The sequence below is a fragment of the Hemitrygon akajei genome, chromosome 5, assembly GCF_048418815.1.
Source record: "Hemitrygon akajei chromosome 5, sHemAka1.3, whole genome shotgun sequence".
Classification (NCBI taxonomy): domain Eukaryota; kingdom Metazoa; phylum Chordata; class Chondrichthyes; order Myliobatiformes; family Dasyatidae; genus Hemitrygon; species Hemitrygon akajei.
Window position 1 is genome coordinate 171,996,554 of NC_133128.1, and position 14,516 is coordinate 172,011,069.

General features: G+C 40.0%; 1 protein-coding gene across 7 annotated transcripts in view; it reads right to left on the bottom strand.

Annotated features, from left to right (window-relative positions):
- rapgef4a (Rap guanine nucleotide exchange factor 4a) overlaps window positions 1–14,516 on the bottom strand; it is a 271,696-nt gene that overhangs the window by 47,244 nt on the left and 209,936 nt on the right. For 6 of the 7 annotated variants that reach the window (XM_073047209.1, XM_073047211.1, XM_073047207.1 and 3 more), the window contains 5 exons: window positions 9,729–9,826; window positions 8,412–8,453; window positions 4,677–4,767; window positions 3,822–3,972; window positions 290–378 (listed from right to left, as the gene is read on the bottom strand). In XM_073047209.1, the coding sequence (XP_072903310.1) occupies window positions 290–378; window positions 3,822–3,972; window positions 4,677–4,767; window positions 8,412–8,453; window positions 9,729–9,826 (471 nt within the window). The remainder of the gene's footprint in view (window positions 1–289; window positions 379–3,821; window positions 3,973–4,676; window positions 4,768–8,411; window positions 8,454–9,728; window positions 9,827–14,516) is intronic. The other variant, XM_073047210.1, reaches the window with a different exon arrangement.

Genomic DNA, 14,516 nt, shown 5'->3' on the forward strand with positions numbered 1-14,516 from the left:
TACCACACAATCTCTGGCATTTAAAATTCCAAAGAAGCTGTCTCTTCCCTTCAGATTTTGATGTTGTAGATTTTAAAATAGATTACTTTATCCTGTCAGTTCTAATTTTAATGTATTTAAATAGGTATTCCACAATTGGTTTTAAAATGCAATCTTCTCCTTAAGCCAAAATTCAATTATAGAGGGAGACTCTGTGAACATTTTGAGACTTTGAACAAAATGTAAAGATAAAGGTTTGGCTTTATAAAACAAACTTTTCAAATGATAAATAATGAGGAAAAATACTCACTTTTGCTTTACTGGTTTCTCCAGTTCTAGGAGTTGTTCCTTCAAAGCAGGAATCATCCTTGAATCATCAGACACAGACACGTAGAATTCCTGCAAAAGTCTGAGAATTAATCTTATATATACATTAAAATTTTAAACCTATGATTTCCTATTTTGTTATTTTCATTAAAAATCCCTGAATAGTGAAAAGGGATTTTATTCCACGCTGTTGTCAACAAAGCCATTGGGTTATTTCAGCATAATTGTTGGACAATTCAGTGATATGTTACATATTAAATGCTGTTAATGGTAACTGTTAATATGGATTAATCTCTTCTCAAACTGTATGATAAAAGAATAATCAAAATCACACTAAGATATTGTATTGAGTTTAGTAGGAAGGTTTAATTTGTTTAATTTTAACTGTGTTTTGCTTTAAGCAGATAAAAAATGCACTCAAAGAATGTGACTTCCAATTACTCCCTTAATTTAAAACCTGATACAGAATGATAGATGTTCAGAATGTGCCTCAACATCCTCTGTATGGGGAAAGAAAAAATTAATGATGATGCATAAATTTTAACCGAATGAAAACAGCAAATAATATGTCCTCATTTTAACTTACGTACAAGCCACTGTCTTCCCAGTTTTGCAATAGTGAAATAAACCACTTGATAAAATCATGACAAGATATCACCTATCACGCATCACATATCACATATTCGGGTGTCCATCCACTATTTGTTGTCTGGCATCGCACTATATCCAAACAATTCATTAAATGACATAACATAGTCACACAAAAACCATACACTAGAAATTTCTCTAGAGCGATAAGTCTGGGATACAGTGCAAACTTTATACTTTCTTGGTTCATGAATAGGCACTTATCTGTCTACAACCTTGATTTAAACTTGCAGATAGTGCACAATTATCTGTGATACAAAATATTTTCTACAGATGACACACGTGCACCATCTAGTGTTTAACTGGGTAGCTTTCTTTTGAACTTTATGTTCATACCCTATAATTATTTTTAAAATGTCCATGGCTACATTTTCACACATCGCTTCACTAAAAAAATACAATCAACATTTGCGAATGGCATGGAAGCAAATGCAAATCAAACAATAATTATAGTTTCAATGCACTAAAGTTTACTATTGACTTAACTACATTTGTATCACATAGCTAGTCCATTAACACATTCACTCAACTAATTATTGAATCCAAAGCTTATAGGAGAAATTGATAGAAAAGGAAGAAGGCTAAATCTGTGAAATTAAAATTATTTCAGTTTAAGCTTTCATCATGTTTGGTTTCGGGCAGAAGGATAATTATAGTATCACAGATCTTTGTTAGTGTCAGTTGCTAAGAAGCAGTGATATTGGCAATTACCTTTTCTTTTATAGAGAAGTCTAAAATGGTTCTCAGGAAAATGAAAACAAATTTTCTGGTATTCTAAGCATGTATTTAATAGTTTAATTTAACTCCAATTATATTTCAAAAAAATCTTAACAAATGTCTCAGATATCGACGTTAAAGACAAGGTAAAAGAAGTCCTTAAAGAATAGTTATTGCACCAGAAGGGAAATTTTAAAAGGATCATTTGCCTTTGGTTGTTTGGAATTATTATGTAATGACAGGATAGCTGTAATAATATGCTATCTAATACAAACTTCAGAAAAAGAGTCTGTTGTAAGAAATGATATTTGTAAAGCAAATATCAAGAATTGAGTCTGATCAGGAACAATTTGCTTGCTGCAAATTCAAAGATTTCATTGCCCATCTTGTACGGCATTGCGATCTGAGCCATCTTTTGCTGGGTATGTACTTTGTCTGCTCTTGCCATCTAACTTGGTGTCTGGAAGGAAACTGCACTGGCCACAGTGCTTTTCCTTTCTATTTTACCTGCCCTTCAGTGTGGAAGCACTACATTCCTCTTTGTACATTATAAATATTCCTCTTCAGTTTGCGACAACAGCTTTTTCCTCCAGCTTATCTGAATTTATTCAAGTTCCCTCTCCTCCTTCTGAACCCCAGCAGCTACAAGCTTAGCTTATCCAACTTTTCCTCAAAATACAACAACTCATTCCACTTATTAGTCTAGTAAACCTTTTCCAAATTTCTTCTGGCCATTTACACCTTCCTTAAAGAAGGAGGCTAATACTATATGCATTGCATTCTCCAAATGTGCCTTCACTGATGCCCCAAATAACCAAAGCAATACCTCCCCCATTTTATATTCACGCCCTCCACAATTAATGAGGAAATTTTCATAGCCAGCAGAATTGCTTCTCGTATCAGCATGCTAGCCTCTGAAAATCAAGGACTGGGATACCAAGATACCTCTGCACTTAAGAGCTCTGCTACCTCTCATCATTTCAAACAATATCCTTCTTTTTATTTTTCCTGCCAAAATTGACTATTTCCTACATTATATTCCATCTTCTCACTTATGTGCGCTGTCTCTTATCGCTCTGTAATATCCTTGAGTCTTCGCAACTTCCCTCCCTACATCATCAGAATACTTAGCAACCATATTTTCAGCACCTTCATCTGAGTCATTTATATAACTTTAAGCTATAGCCTCTAGACAGAATCTCGTGGTGCACCATTGTTGTACCATGACAACCAATAAAAAGACCCATTTGTGCTTACCCTCCATTTTTATTGGGTAGCTAATCTTCTATGAAGACTATTATGTACCTGAGCTTTTATTTTCCACAACCAATTTTTGTAGCATCTTATCAGTTGCCTTCTGGATATCAACATATATTACATCCACCAGTTCCCCTTTACCTACAGTGCTCATTACTTCAAAAAAAAAGATATTCTTGTGCATTCATGCATTATATCAGTGACACTATTATTAGTCAGTTTAAATATAAATACGGCAATAGGTTCAAATATTGCCTAATTAAGAGTACTTTATCAATAATCATCTTCAAGGAGCAGTGCCTCAAAAAGGCAGCATCCATCACTAAGGACCCCCCCCACCCCCCACCCAGGACATGCCCTCTTCTTATTGTTGCTGTCAGGAAGGAGGTACAGACGCCTGAAAGCACACTCAGGGATTCAGGAACAGCTTCTTCCTCTCTGCCACGCAGCTTCTGAATGGACATTGAACACTAGCTCACTAATACTTATTTCTGTTCTTGCACTACTTATTTAACTATTATATATATTTACTGTAATTCACAGTTTTTAATATATATTGTCGTGTATTGCATTGTACTGCTGCTGCAAAGTCAACAAATTTCTCGACATAGGCTGGTGATATTAAACCTGATTGAGATTCCAATTACTCTCCTTTAAGTAACAAACCAGAAATCAAAATCTGGAAATAACTTGAAAACGATCTTATGATCTTAGTCCATGCAACTTGCTTTACAGAAATAACTATGGGAAACGTGTCCTAAATATTGCTTTAAAAATCTACGAAAATACCGGAGATAAAATGCATTCACATTTTATAATTGCATTGGAGAAAAGGTTATTTTCCTAACAGCAAATGCATGTGGTGTCACTTTGTGTCTGGCTGCATCACTCACTTCGAGAAATGCTACAGCAGTTTCTTCCTCCTGCAAGAGATCTGCATATACATTTGCCCAATGCAAGACAAGGCGGATGACGCGTTTCTTGTTATTGAGAGCGTAGTCCATTTTTTCCTGTTCGGTGCCTTGCGATGCTTCTGCATGGTAAGTGCACATATATTAAGGAAATCTATAACAGAATGCCTGTAAAACTGAAGTACACCCAGTCGAGTGTTTCGGACCCCACTTCACAATGTATCTAAATTTTCCTATTTCTGCCATAATTACAAATGCTTTGCAAATGTTATTTATCCAAAATAAAAATTACAGCCATGACAAAAGACAATAAGAATACACAGACGTATAGATCATCCTGGCTAAAAATTATAGTTTGTTTATGAGTAAAACACCAAAGGTTTTATTTGATATTTGAGGGAGACATTAAATCGCATTGTGAAATAATATGGGCATTTAACTGTCCCCTAATCTAACCAGGTCGCTTCTTGGTGGAACAAAAACACACTTCCAATTACAAGTTAGAAAACAAGGGCAAGAAACCTGAGCTGCTAATTGATTCCAGTGTTGAATGGGTTACTACAAGTTCTAATCTATTTTTGGCACTGCAATTATGCTGAGAGCTTGTATATAATTGTCAGAATCAAAGGCTCATACAGATATTTTGTGCACAGTACTCACCTGTAATTCTCGTTTTGTTCTGCAGATTTAATGTCTCAATCAAGCATTTGAGTAATAACCATGTCTGTCATCTATATATAGTTCTCCAAAGTACTCTATTTTGAACAATTCCTATTATAATCCATGGGAACAGTACTTGATGAATTATAATGCATTTATTACAAACAAAAAGGATATTGAGCCATTAGAGCTGAGAAAAGCTGGCTGTGTTGCATGAAGGTGCAGTACATCAGAACAAAGTCATCAACGAATGGATCTGCTAAAATAACTAAAAACAAAAATGAAAACATTTTTACTTTGTAAAAAATATAGAATCATGGTAGTTTAGCTGGAAAATATCATACTTATCCTGAAAATGCAACCACACAAAAGAATTTTGTCATATTGCAGAAACAATTTTGCCTGGAAACTGGACAGAGAAAACTCCTTCGCACTCAATTTTTGGGCAATATCAGTGAGCAACATAAATTATGACATGTTTTGCACTGTCTGTCCACATTTCCTCTTGAAATCTTGCCATTGGAAATTTGAGAAACCACTTTCTCAGATGATCACGCCAACATTTCCCAGTTATGCTTTACAAACCCTATGATGACATCAACATGTACATTATTTGCTAAGCACCATAAATAGGACAAAAATGCAAAGACTTTGGATCTGTGTTACTATGACACAGTACATCATGCCAAAAGTGGCGATGCAAGTGTCATTCAAAGCTCATTGATTTAACAACTGAAAAGATTACTGCTATTTCATCCGAGTTATATTTTAATAATATCAGGCTTCCATTGCATGGGGAGGGATAGTATTTCTTCACTTCATCCCTGGTCCCTTGGCTCATTTGACCCAAACCCATTCTCCTTTCTCATTCCTGCATCTGGCCTAGTCTTGCTCGATCATATTTCCTGGCACTCTGTGTCGAGTTGGGGATACGCCACAGCACAGGTGATGTGATGTCAGTTGTGACCTCCACTAACCCCAATTTCTCCACTTTCCTATCCTGCCACAGCATTTCGACTCCACCACATCACGCCGGTCTCCTCCTCTCTAATCCCTCATTTCTGCCATGGGAAGAGATGTCTAACAACACTGAACTGCCTCCCAAGGACGAGCAGGCAAAGTGCCATTGCAAGCCACCCAGATCTGCTGGGATCCAACAGGAGTCTGCAGGCCGACACCATCAGCCAGCACCAGGAGGGAAGATAAAGATTCCCCCAATATCTTCCAGAAGTGGCCATGGATTTTCAGCTCAGCTGCAGGCTTTGTCTGGCATATCTGCTAGACCAGGCAAGGTGAAGGCAATTGAGTCGGGGAAGGCAACTGAGTCAAGCAAGTCAGCGGCAGTGGTTAGAGGACTCCTTACTCAGGGAGAGCGAGCTGTCGGCAGCTGGAGATTGGGGTGCTGCAGAGGTAGAAGGAGGATCAGTCAAAAGAGAAAGGAAGACTATGGGCTAAATGGGAAGAAGGTGAGTGAAGTGAGAGGGAGCCAAGAGGTACACTGAGGAAAAAAGTTCAGAATAGGATCCTGTACAAAAATACAAGCTTGTATCCATGGAGTGTTCACATACACGGTGAATGCACATTTGAATGTCCTGCCTCATGCAGGGACCTGCACTGTGTTTGTGTGCATGTGTGTGCGTGTAGCAGCATCCAATCTCCAGTTATTTTGGACCTCTTTCTCACTGGAATATGACCTTGCTCCATTGAGAGCACATGGCAGCTGCTGTGCAATGGCTATCCTACGTGAGAAACAATCACACACAGGCATCTTCCATTCCTCAAAGTAGGCAAGCCATTCCTCAACTCTCTGAGGACCGCTCTACTGGATATCCCTCATGTGATGGATCCTGAGAACTTGGTCCCAGGAATGTCATGACGACTTTTTGACAGATTACTCTTAGAAAGGTTAATATAGTGCCTATAAAATGTATTCCCTCTCCCTTGGAAGTTTTCATATTTTATAGTTTTACAACATTGAATCTCAGTGGATTTAATTTGGCTTTTTTGACACTAATCAACAGAAAAAGACTATTTTGCATCATGGTGAATACAGATCTCTACAAAATGAGCTAAATTAATTACAAATATAAAAGGCAAAATAATTGATTGTGTAAGTATTCACCCCCTTTAATATGACACTCGAAGTCATCACTGATGCAGTCGATGGTTTTAGAAGTCACATAATTAGTTAAATAGAGATCACCGTGTGCAGTCAAGGCATTTCAATTGATTCTAGTAAAAATACACCTGTATCTGGAAGGTCCGACTGCTGTTGAGTCAGTATCCTGGCAAAAACTACACCATGAGGACAAAATAACACTCCAAGCAACTCTGTAAAAGGTTATTGAAAAGCACAAGTCAGGAGATGGATGCAAGGAAATTTCCAAGTCACTGAATATCCATTGGAGTACAGTTTAGTCAATCATCAAGAAACGGAAAGAGCAGGCTTCCTCAAAAACTGAGTGACTGTGCAAGAAGGGGATTAGTGAGGGAGGCCACCAAGAGACCTATAACAGCTCTGGAGGAGTTACAGGCTTCAGTGGCTGAGATGGGAGAGACTGTACATAAAACATCTGTTGCCTGGGTGCTTCACCAGTCGCAGCTTTATGAGAGAGTGGCAAAGAGAAAGCCACTGTTGAAAAAAACTCACATGAAATCTCAGAGTTTGCCAGAAGGCATGTGGGAGACTCTGAAGTCAGCTGGAAGGATGTTCTATGGTCTGATGAAACCAAAATTCAGCTTTTTTGGCATCAGACTAAACCCTATGTTTGGCGTAAATCAAACACCACACAGTATCAAAAACACACCATCCCTACCGTGAAACATGGTGGTGGTTGCATCATGCTGTGGGGATGCTTCACTGCAGCAGGCCCCGGAAGACATGAAGGTAGAGGGTAAAATGAATGCAGCAAAATCCAGGGAAATCCCGAAGGAAAACCTGATACAGTCTGTAAGGGAACTGTGACTTGGCAGAAGATTTGTTTTCCAGCAAGACGATGATCCCAAGCACAAAGCCAAAGCTACACAGGAATGGTTTATGTCTTGGAGAGGCCAAGTCAGAGTCCAGACCTCAATCCAATTGAGAATTATTGCTGGATTTGAAAAGGGCTGTTCACACACAATCCCCATGCAATCTGACAGAGCTTGAGCAGTCTTGCAAAGAAGAATGAGGGAAAATTGCAGTGTCCAGATGTGCAAAGCTGATAGAGACCTATCCACACAGACTCGAGGCTGTAATTGCTGTCAAAGGAGCATCTACTAAATACTCACCTGAAGGGGGTGAGTAATTGCGCAATCAATTATCTTGTGTTTAATAATTGTAATAAATTTAGACCAATTTGTAGAAATTTGTTTCAGTTTGACATGAAAGAGTCTTTTCTGTTGATCAGTCAAAAGAAGTCAAATAAAGTCCACTGTGATTCAATGTTGTAAAATAATAAAACATGAAAACTTCCAAGAGCTGTGAATACTTTTTACAGGCACCGTGTCTCTGATAATCACTGAGATTTAAAAATAGTTCAAATAGATTTATTTAAAATGAAACGTATCATTATGTTCTAAGAAATACAACCTTCAACTTCCTAGGAGCCGCAGCATTTTAACTCTGACACCTAATTCTGATGGAGATCGTCAACCTGAATCATTAACTTTGTTTTTCTCTTCAAAGTTGCTACCTGTCCTGTTGAGTGTTCACAGCCAATTTATTTATTTATTTTTATTTTTTAATTTCAGATTTCCAACACCTGCGGGTTTTTTGTTTTAAAATCCAAAAGGGCACTTTAAACATGCTTACGGTATGTACATGTGGACATGCTGAATATGCTCAACAAACATTTGGTTCAGGGACAGACTACACTCCTGCACCCATCCCAATTTTATACTGGTAGAATCTAGGAACAGATGTGTGCTCACCCTCGCCTTTCTTGTCAGCCAGAGACCACGGTGTAGGAACACCTAAAAGGAGGAAAGCAAACAAAACAAAAAATTAGAATATATTTTGCATTTCCAATCTATTTATTTCTAATTAAAATAATCTTATTTTAAACTTCTTGAGATATTTCTCCATTAATCTAGATTTTGAAACAAAATAAAATAGTTCTTATAACTGATTTTTTTTAACAGTCTCAAATTCTATCAAACTTTTGAGATGAAGGTACATTTCCATTCGTATTATGCTCCAACAGCAGAAATTTAAATGAACATGGTCGATGATTCTGGATGGAGGAACCTAAAACTGGGATTGTTCTGTATCCTGTTCCTGCTTTGAGGATGTAACTGTAGTGTATTAGGACTTTCAGAAAGCAGTCAATAGTGGAGCACATAAGAAATGAAAATACAAATGTAAAGCATGTGGGATTGTGAGGAAGGTGGTGACATGGATAGGGAAACTGGTTTGACAAACAGGAAATGGAGAATGGAAATAAATGGGTCTTCCTCCAAGCATCAAGCTGTGACTACTAGAGTGCCATGGGGATCAAGGCTGCGATCACATCTTTACAAAGTATATTTTAATGATTTCAGTGACAGAAGTCAACGAAATATCTTCAAGTCCATGGATGGCACGAAGCTGGATGGGAGTGTGAGCCTTGAGGAGGATGCAGAGAAGTCTCAGACTGATCTGGTCAGGGAACAGCCAATACAGAGCAATGCAGAATAACATTGAACATTGGTCACAATGTCAGGAAGGCAGGTTACTAGCTGAACAGTGATAGACTGGGTAAGCAGTAGGTGTACCAAGGCCTGGGTGCCCTTGTGCACACATCACTGAGGGTAAGCTTGCTGATGCCACAGTTGATTAAGAAGGTAATTGTGTTCTGGCTTTCATAGTGTGAGGAATCAAATCTAACAGGAGGGATATCTTGCTATAACTTGCTATACTTGTAAAGGGCCTTTGTGAAACTGCACCTTGGGTACTGTGGATTAGTTCTGATCTCTTTATCATTAGAAGGATGTTCTTGCTGAGTAGGGAGTTCAGTGAAGGTTCACCAGACTGATTCCTGGAATGGTAGTACTGATGAATGAAGACAGATAGGATCACATAGATTTGTATTCATTAGCATTTAGAAAACTGAGAGGTGAATTTAATTCAGGTATGTGAAACATATCAATCAGACTAAAGGAAATCATTTTCTCAATGAAATATCTCTAATGGTAATAAGTCAGTAATTCTGACTAAATCATTATATTATGATATAGAAACATAGTAACATGCCATGATAAATGTATTACAGATTAAACCTGTTGATTCATTAGCCGGCAGATCCAGGCGTATAGTTTCCAGAAAGTGTTCTAGTATTTTTTCAGGAGTGCCTGACTTCACAGTGTACCTGGAGGAACGAAAAGACGATTTGGTTAATTGAAGAAAATATAGTTTAACTTGTTGCATACTTTAAGCATTGTCTTCTTAAAGAGTCTAAACAGATTAACATATAACATCTGATTTTAAATTTGTAAATTGATTTAGAAAGCGATTATCTTAATTAAATTTGTTAGTTCGGAACTGCAACTTTACTTCAAACATAGTAGCTAATTCAGTATTGCTTAGAAAGTCCCAATATTGATGAAAAGAACAAACAAATCCAAAACACTTTTATATTTAAAATAATGAAATTCTACAATAATATATTGTGCTTATCACACTAATAAGTCAGAATCAGATATAAACTCATAAAATACGGCAGCCTACAGCACAGAAGCAGGCCCTCAGGTCCAGCTAGTCCATGTCAAATTGTTACTCTGCCTAGTCCCATCAACCTGCAACCCAAACTACAGCTCTCTATACCACTTCCATCCATGTATCTTTCTAAATTTCTCTTAAATGTTGAAATCCTGTTTTTCTCCATAATTATCCTGAAGTTAATGGCATTATGATCAGCAGATGCAAAGCCTTCCCCCTACACAAACTTCTGTCACCTGCCCTGTCTCATTCCCTAACAGGAGATCAAATGTCACGCTCTCTCTAGTCTAGTTGGGAGCTCAATGTACTGATTAGGAAAACCTTCCTGAACAAATTTGCCGAACTCTATTCTATGGTAGTTCCAGTCAATATGTGGGAAGTTAAAATCATCTGCTATCACAACTTTATGTTTCCTACAACAGCCTGCAATCTCCCTACAAATTTCTTCCTCTAAATCCCACAGACTGTTGGGCGGTCTATAATGTAGAAACATAGAAACACAGCACAATACAGGCCCTTCAGCCCATGATGCTGTGCCAAACATGTACTTACTTTAGAAATTACCTAGGGATACCCAGTGCCCTTTATTTTCTAAGCTCCATGTACCTATCCAGGAGCCCCTTAAAAGACCCGATCATATTCGCCTCCACCACCGTCGCCGTCAGCCCATTCCATACATCACTACTCTCTGCGTAAAAAAACATCTTACCCCTGATATCTCCTCTGTAACTACTTCCAAGCACCATAAAACTGTGCCCTCTCATGGTAGCCATTTCAGCCCTGGGACAAAGCCTCTGACTATCCACACGATCAATGCCTCTCATCATCTTATACACCTCTATCAGGTCACCTCTCATCCTCCGACGCTACAAGGAGAAAAGGCCGAGTTCACTCAACCTATTCTCATAAGACATGCTCCCCAACCCAGGCAACATCTTTATAAATCTCTCTGCACCCTTTCTATAGTTTCCACATCCCTCCTGTAGTGAAGTGACCAGAACTGAGCTCAGTACTCCGAGTGGGGTCTGAACAGGGTCCTATATAGCTGTAACATTACCTCTCGGCTCTTGAACTCAATCCCATGATTGATGAAGGCCAATACACACAGAGTCAACCTGTGCAGCAGCTTTTCGTGTCCTATGGACTTGGACCCCAAGATCCCTCTGATCCTCCACACTGCCAAGAGTCTTATAATTAATATTATATTCTGCCATCATATTTGACCTACCAAAATGAAACACTTCACACTTAGCTGGGTTGAACTCCATCTGCTACTTCTCAGCCCAGTTTTGCATCCTATCAATGTCTTGCTGTAACCTCTGACAGCCCTCCACACTATCCACAATACCCCCAACCTTTGTGTTATTAGCAAACTTACTAACCCATCCCTCCACTTCTTTATCCAGGTCATTTATAAACATCAACAAGATTAAGGGTCCCAGAACAGATCCCTGAGGCACACCACAGGTCACGACCTCCATGCAGAATGTGACCCATCTACAACCACCCTTTGCCTTCTGTCGGCAAGCCAATTCCAGATCCACAAAGCAAGGTTCGCATGGATCCCATGCCTCCTTACTCTCTCAATAAGCCTTGCATGGGGTACCTTATCAAATGCCTTGCTGAAATCCATGTACACTACATCTACTGCTCAACCTTCATCAATGTGTTTAGTCACATCCTCAAAAAATTCAATCAGGCTCATAAGGCACGACCTGCCTTTGACAAAGCCATGCTGACTATTCCTAATCATATTATGCCTCTCCAAATGTTCATAATTCCTGTCTCTCAGGATCTTTTCCATGAACTTACCAACCACTGAATTAAGACTCACTGGTCTATAATTTCCTGGGCTATCTCTACTCCCTTTCTTGAATAAGGGAACAACATCTGCAACCCTCCAATTCTCCGGAACCTCTCCAATCCCCATTGATGATGTAAAGATCATCGTCAGAGGCTCAGCAATCTCCTCCCTTGCCTCCCACAGTAGCCTGGGGTACATCTTGTCCAGTCCCAGTGACTTATCCAACTTGATGCTTTCCAAAAGCTCCAGCACATCCTCTTTCTGATGTTCAAGCTTTTCAGTCCGCTGTAAGTCATCCCTGCAATCACCAAGGTCCTTTTCCATAGTGAATACTGAAGCAAAGTATTCATTAAGTACCTCTGCTATCTCCTCCGGTTCCATACACACTTTTCCACTTGTCACACTTGATTGGTCCTATTCTCTCACATCTTATCCTCTTGATCTTTACATACTTGTAGAATGCCTTGGGGTTTTCCTTAATCCTGTTCACCAAGGCCTTCTCATGGCCCCTTCTGGCTCTCCTAATTTCACTCAAGCTCCTTTCTGCTAGCCTTATAAGTTTCTAGATCTCTACCATTATCTAGTTTTTTGAACCTTTTGTAAGCTTTCTTTTTCTTCCTGACTAGATATACAACAGCCTTTGTATACCACAGTTCCTGTACCCTACCATCCTTTCCCTGTCTCATTGGAACGTACCTATGCAGAACATTACACAAATAGCCCCTGAACATTTGCCACATTTCTGCTGTACAATTCCCTCAGAACACCTGTTCCCAATTTATGCCTCCAAGTTCCTGCCTGATAGCTTCATATTTCTGCTTACTTCAATTAAATGCTTTCCTAACTTGCCTGTTCCTATCCCGCTCCAATGCTATGTTAAAGGAGATATCTTCACTACCTCACTATCTCCAAAATGCTCTCCTACTGAGAGACCAGGTTAATTTCCCAATACCAGATCAAATACAGCCTCTCCTCTTGTAGGGTTATCTACATATTGTGTCAAGAAACCTTCCTGAACACACCTAACAAGCTCCACCCCATCTAAATCCCTTGCTCTAGGGAGATGTAAATCGATATTTGGGAAATGAAAATCTCCCACCACCACAACCCTGTTGTTATTTCACCTTTCCAGGATCTGTCTCCCTATCTGCTCTTCAATGCCCATGTTACTATTGGGTGGTCTATAAAAAACACACAGTAGAGTTATTGACCCCTTCCTGTTCCCAACTTCCATCCACAGAAACTCCGTAGACAATCCCTCCACGAGTTCCTCCTTTTCTGCAGCTGTGACACTCTCTTTGATCAACAGTGCCTTGCCCCCACCTCTTTTGCCTCCCTCCCTGCTCTTTCTGAAACATCTAAAGTCTGGCACTTGAAGTAACCATTCCTGCCCCTGAGCCATCCAAGTCTCTGTAATGGCCACAACATCATACCACCATACCAGTACTGGTCCACGTTCTAAGCTCATCTGCTTTGTTCATGATGCTTCTTGCATTAAAATAGACACATCTCAAACAATCAGTCTGAGTGCATCCTTTCTCTATCACATGCCTATCCTTCCTCTCACACTGTCTCCAAGCTTTCTCTATTTGTGAGCCAACCTCCCTTTCCTCCGTCTCTTCAGTTCGGTTCCCACCCCTCAGCATTTCTAGTTTAAACTCTCCCCAACATCCTTAGCAAACCTCCCTGCCAGGATATTGGTCCCACTGGGATTCAAGTGCACCCATCCTTTTTGTACAGGTCACACCTGCCCCAAAAGAGGTCCCAATGATCCAGAAACTTGAATCCCTGCCCCTTGCTCCAATCCCTCAGCCACGTATTTATCCTCAACCTCATTCCATGCATACTCTCACTGTCACGTGGCACAGGCAGTAATCCTGAGATTACTACCTTTGCGGTCCTTCTTCTCAACTCCCTTCCTAACTCCCTATATTCTCCTTTCAGGACCTCTTCCTTTTTCCTACCTATGTCATTGGTACCTATATGTACCACGACCTCTGGCTCCTCACCCTCCCACTTCAGGATATCTTGGACATGATCGGAAACATCCTGGACACTGGCACCAGGGAGGCAAACTACCATCCGGGTCTCCTGACTGTGTCCATAGAATCACCTATCTGACCCCCTAACTATCAAGTCCCCTATCACTACTGCCTTCCTCTTCCTTTCCCTACCCTTCTGAGCCACAGGGCCAGACTCTGTGCCAGAGGCACAGCCACTGTTGCTTCCCCCAGGCAGGCCATCCCCCCCAACAGTACTCAAGCAGGAGTAAAGGGGGCTAGCCACAGGGGTACTCTCTAGTACCTAACTCTTGCCCCTCCCTCTTCTGACTGTTACCCACTTATCTGTCTCCTGAGGCCCCAGTGTGACTACCAGCCTATAGCTGCTCTCTATCACCTCCTCTGTCTCCCTGACCAGATGAAGGTCATTGAGCCTCATCTCTTCCCTAACACGGTCCCTAAGGAGCTGCAGCTCGATGCACCTGGTGCAGATGTGGCCATCCGGGAGGCTGGGAGTCTCCCAGACATCCCACATC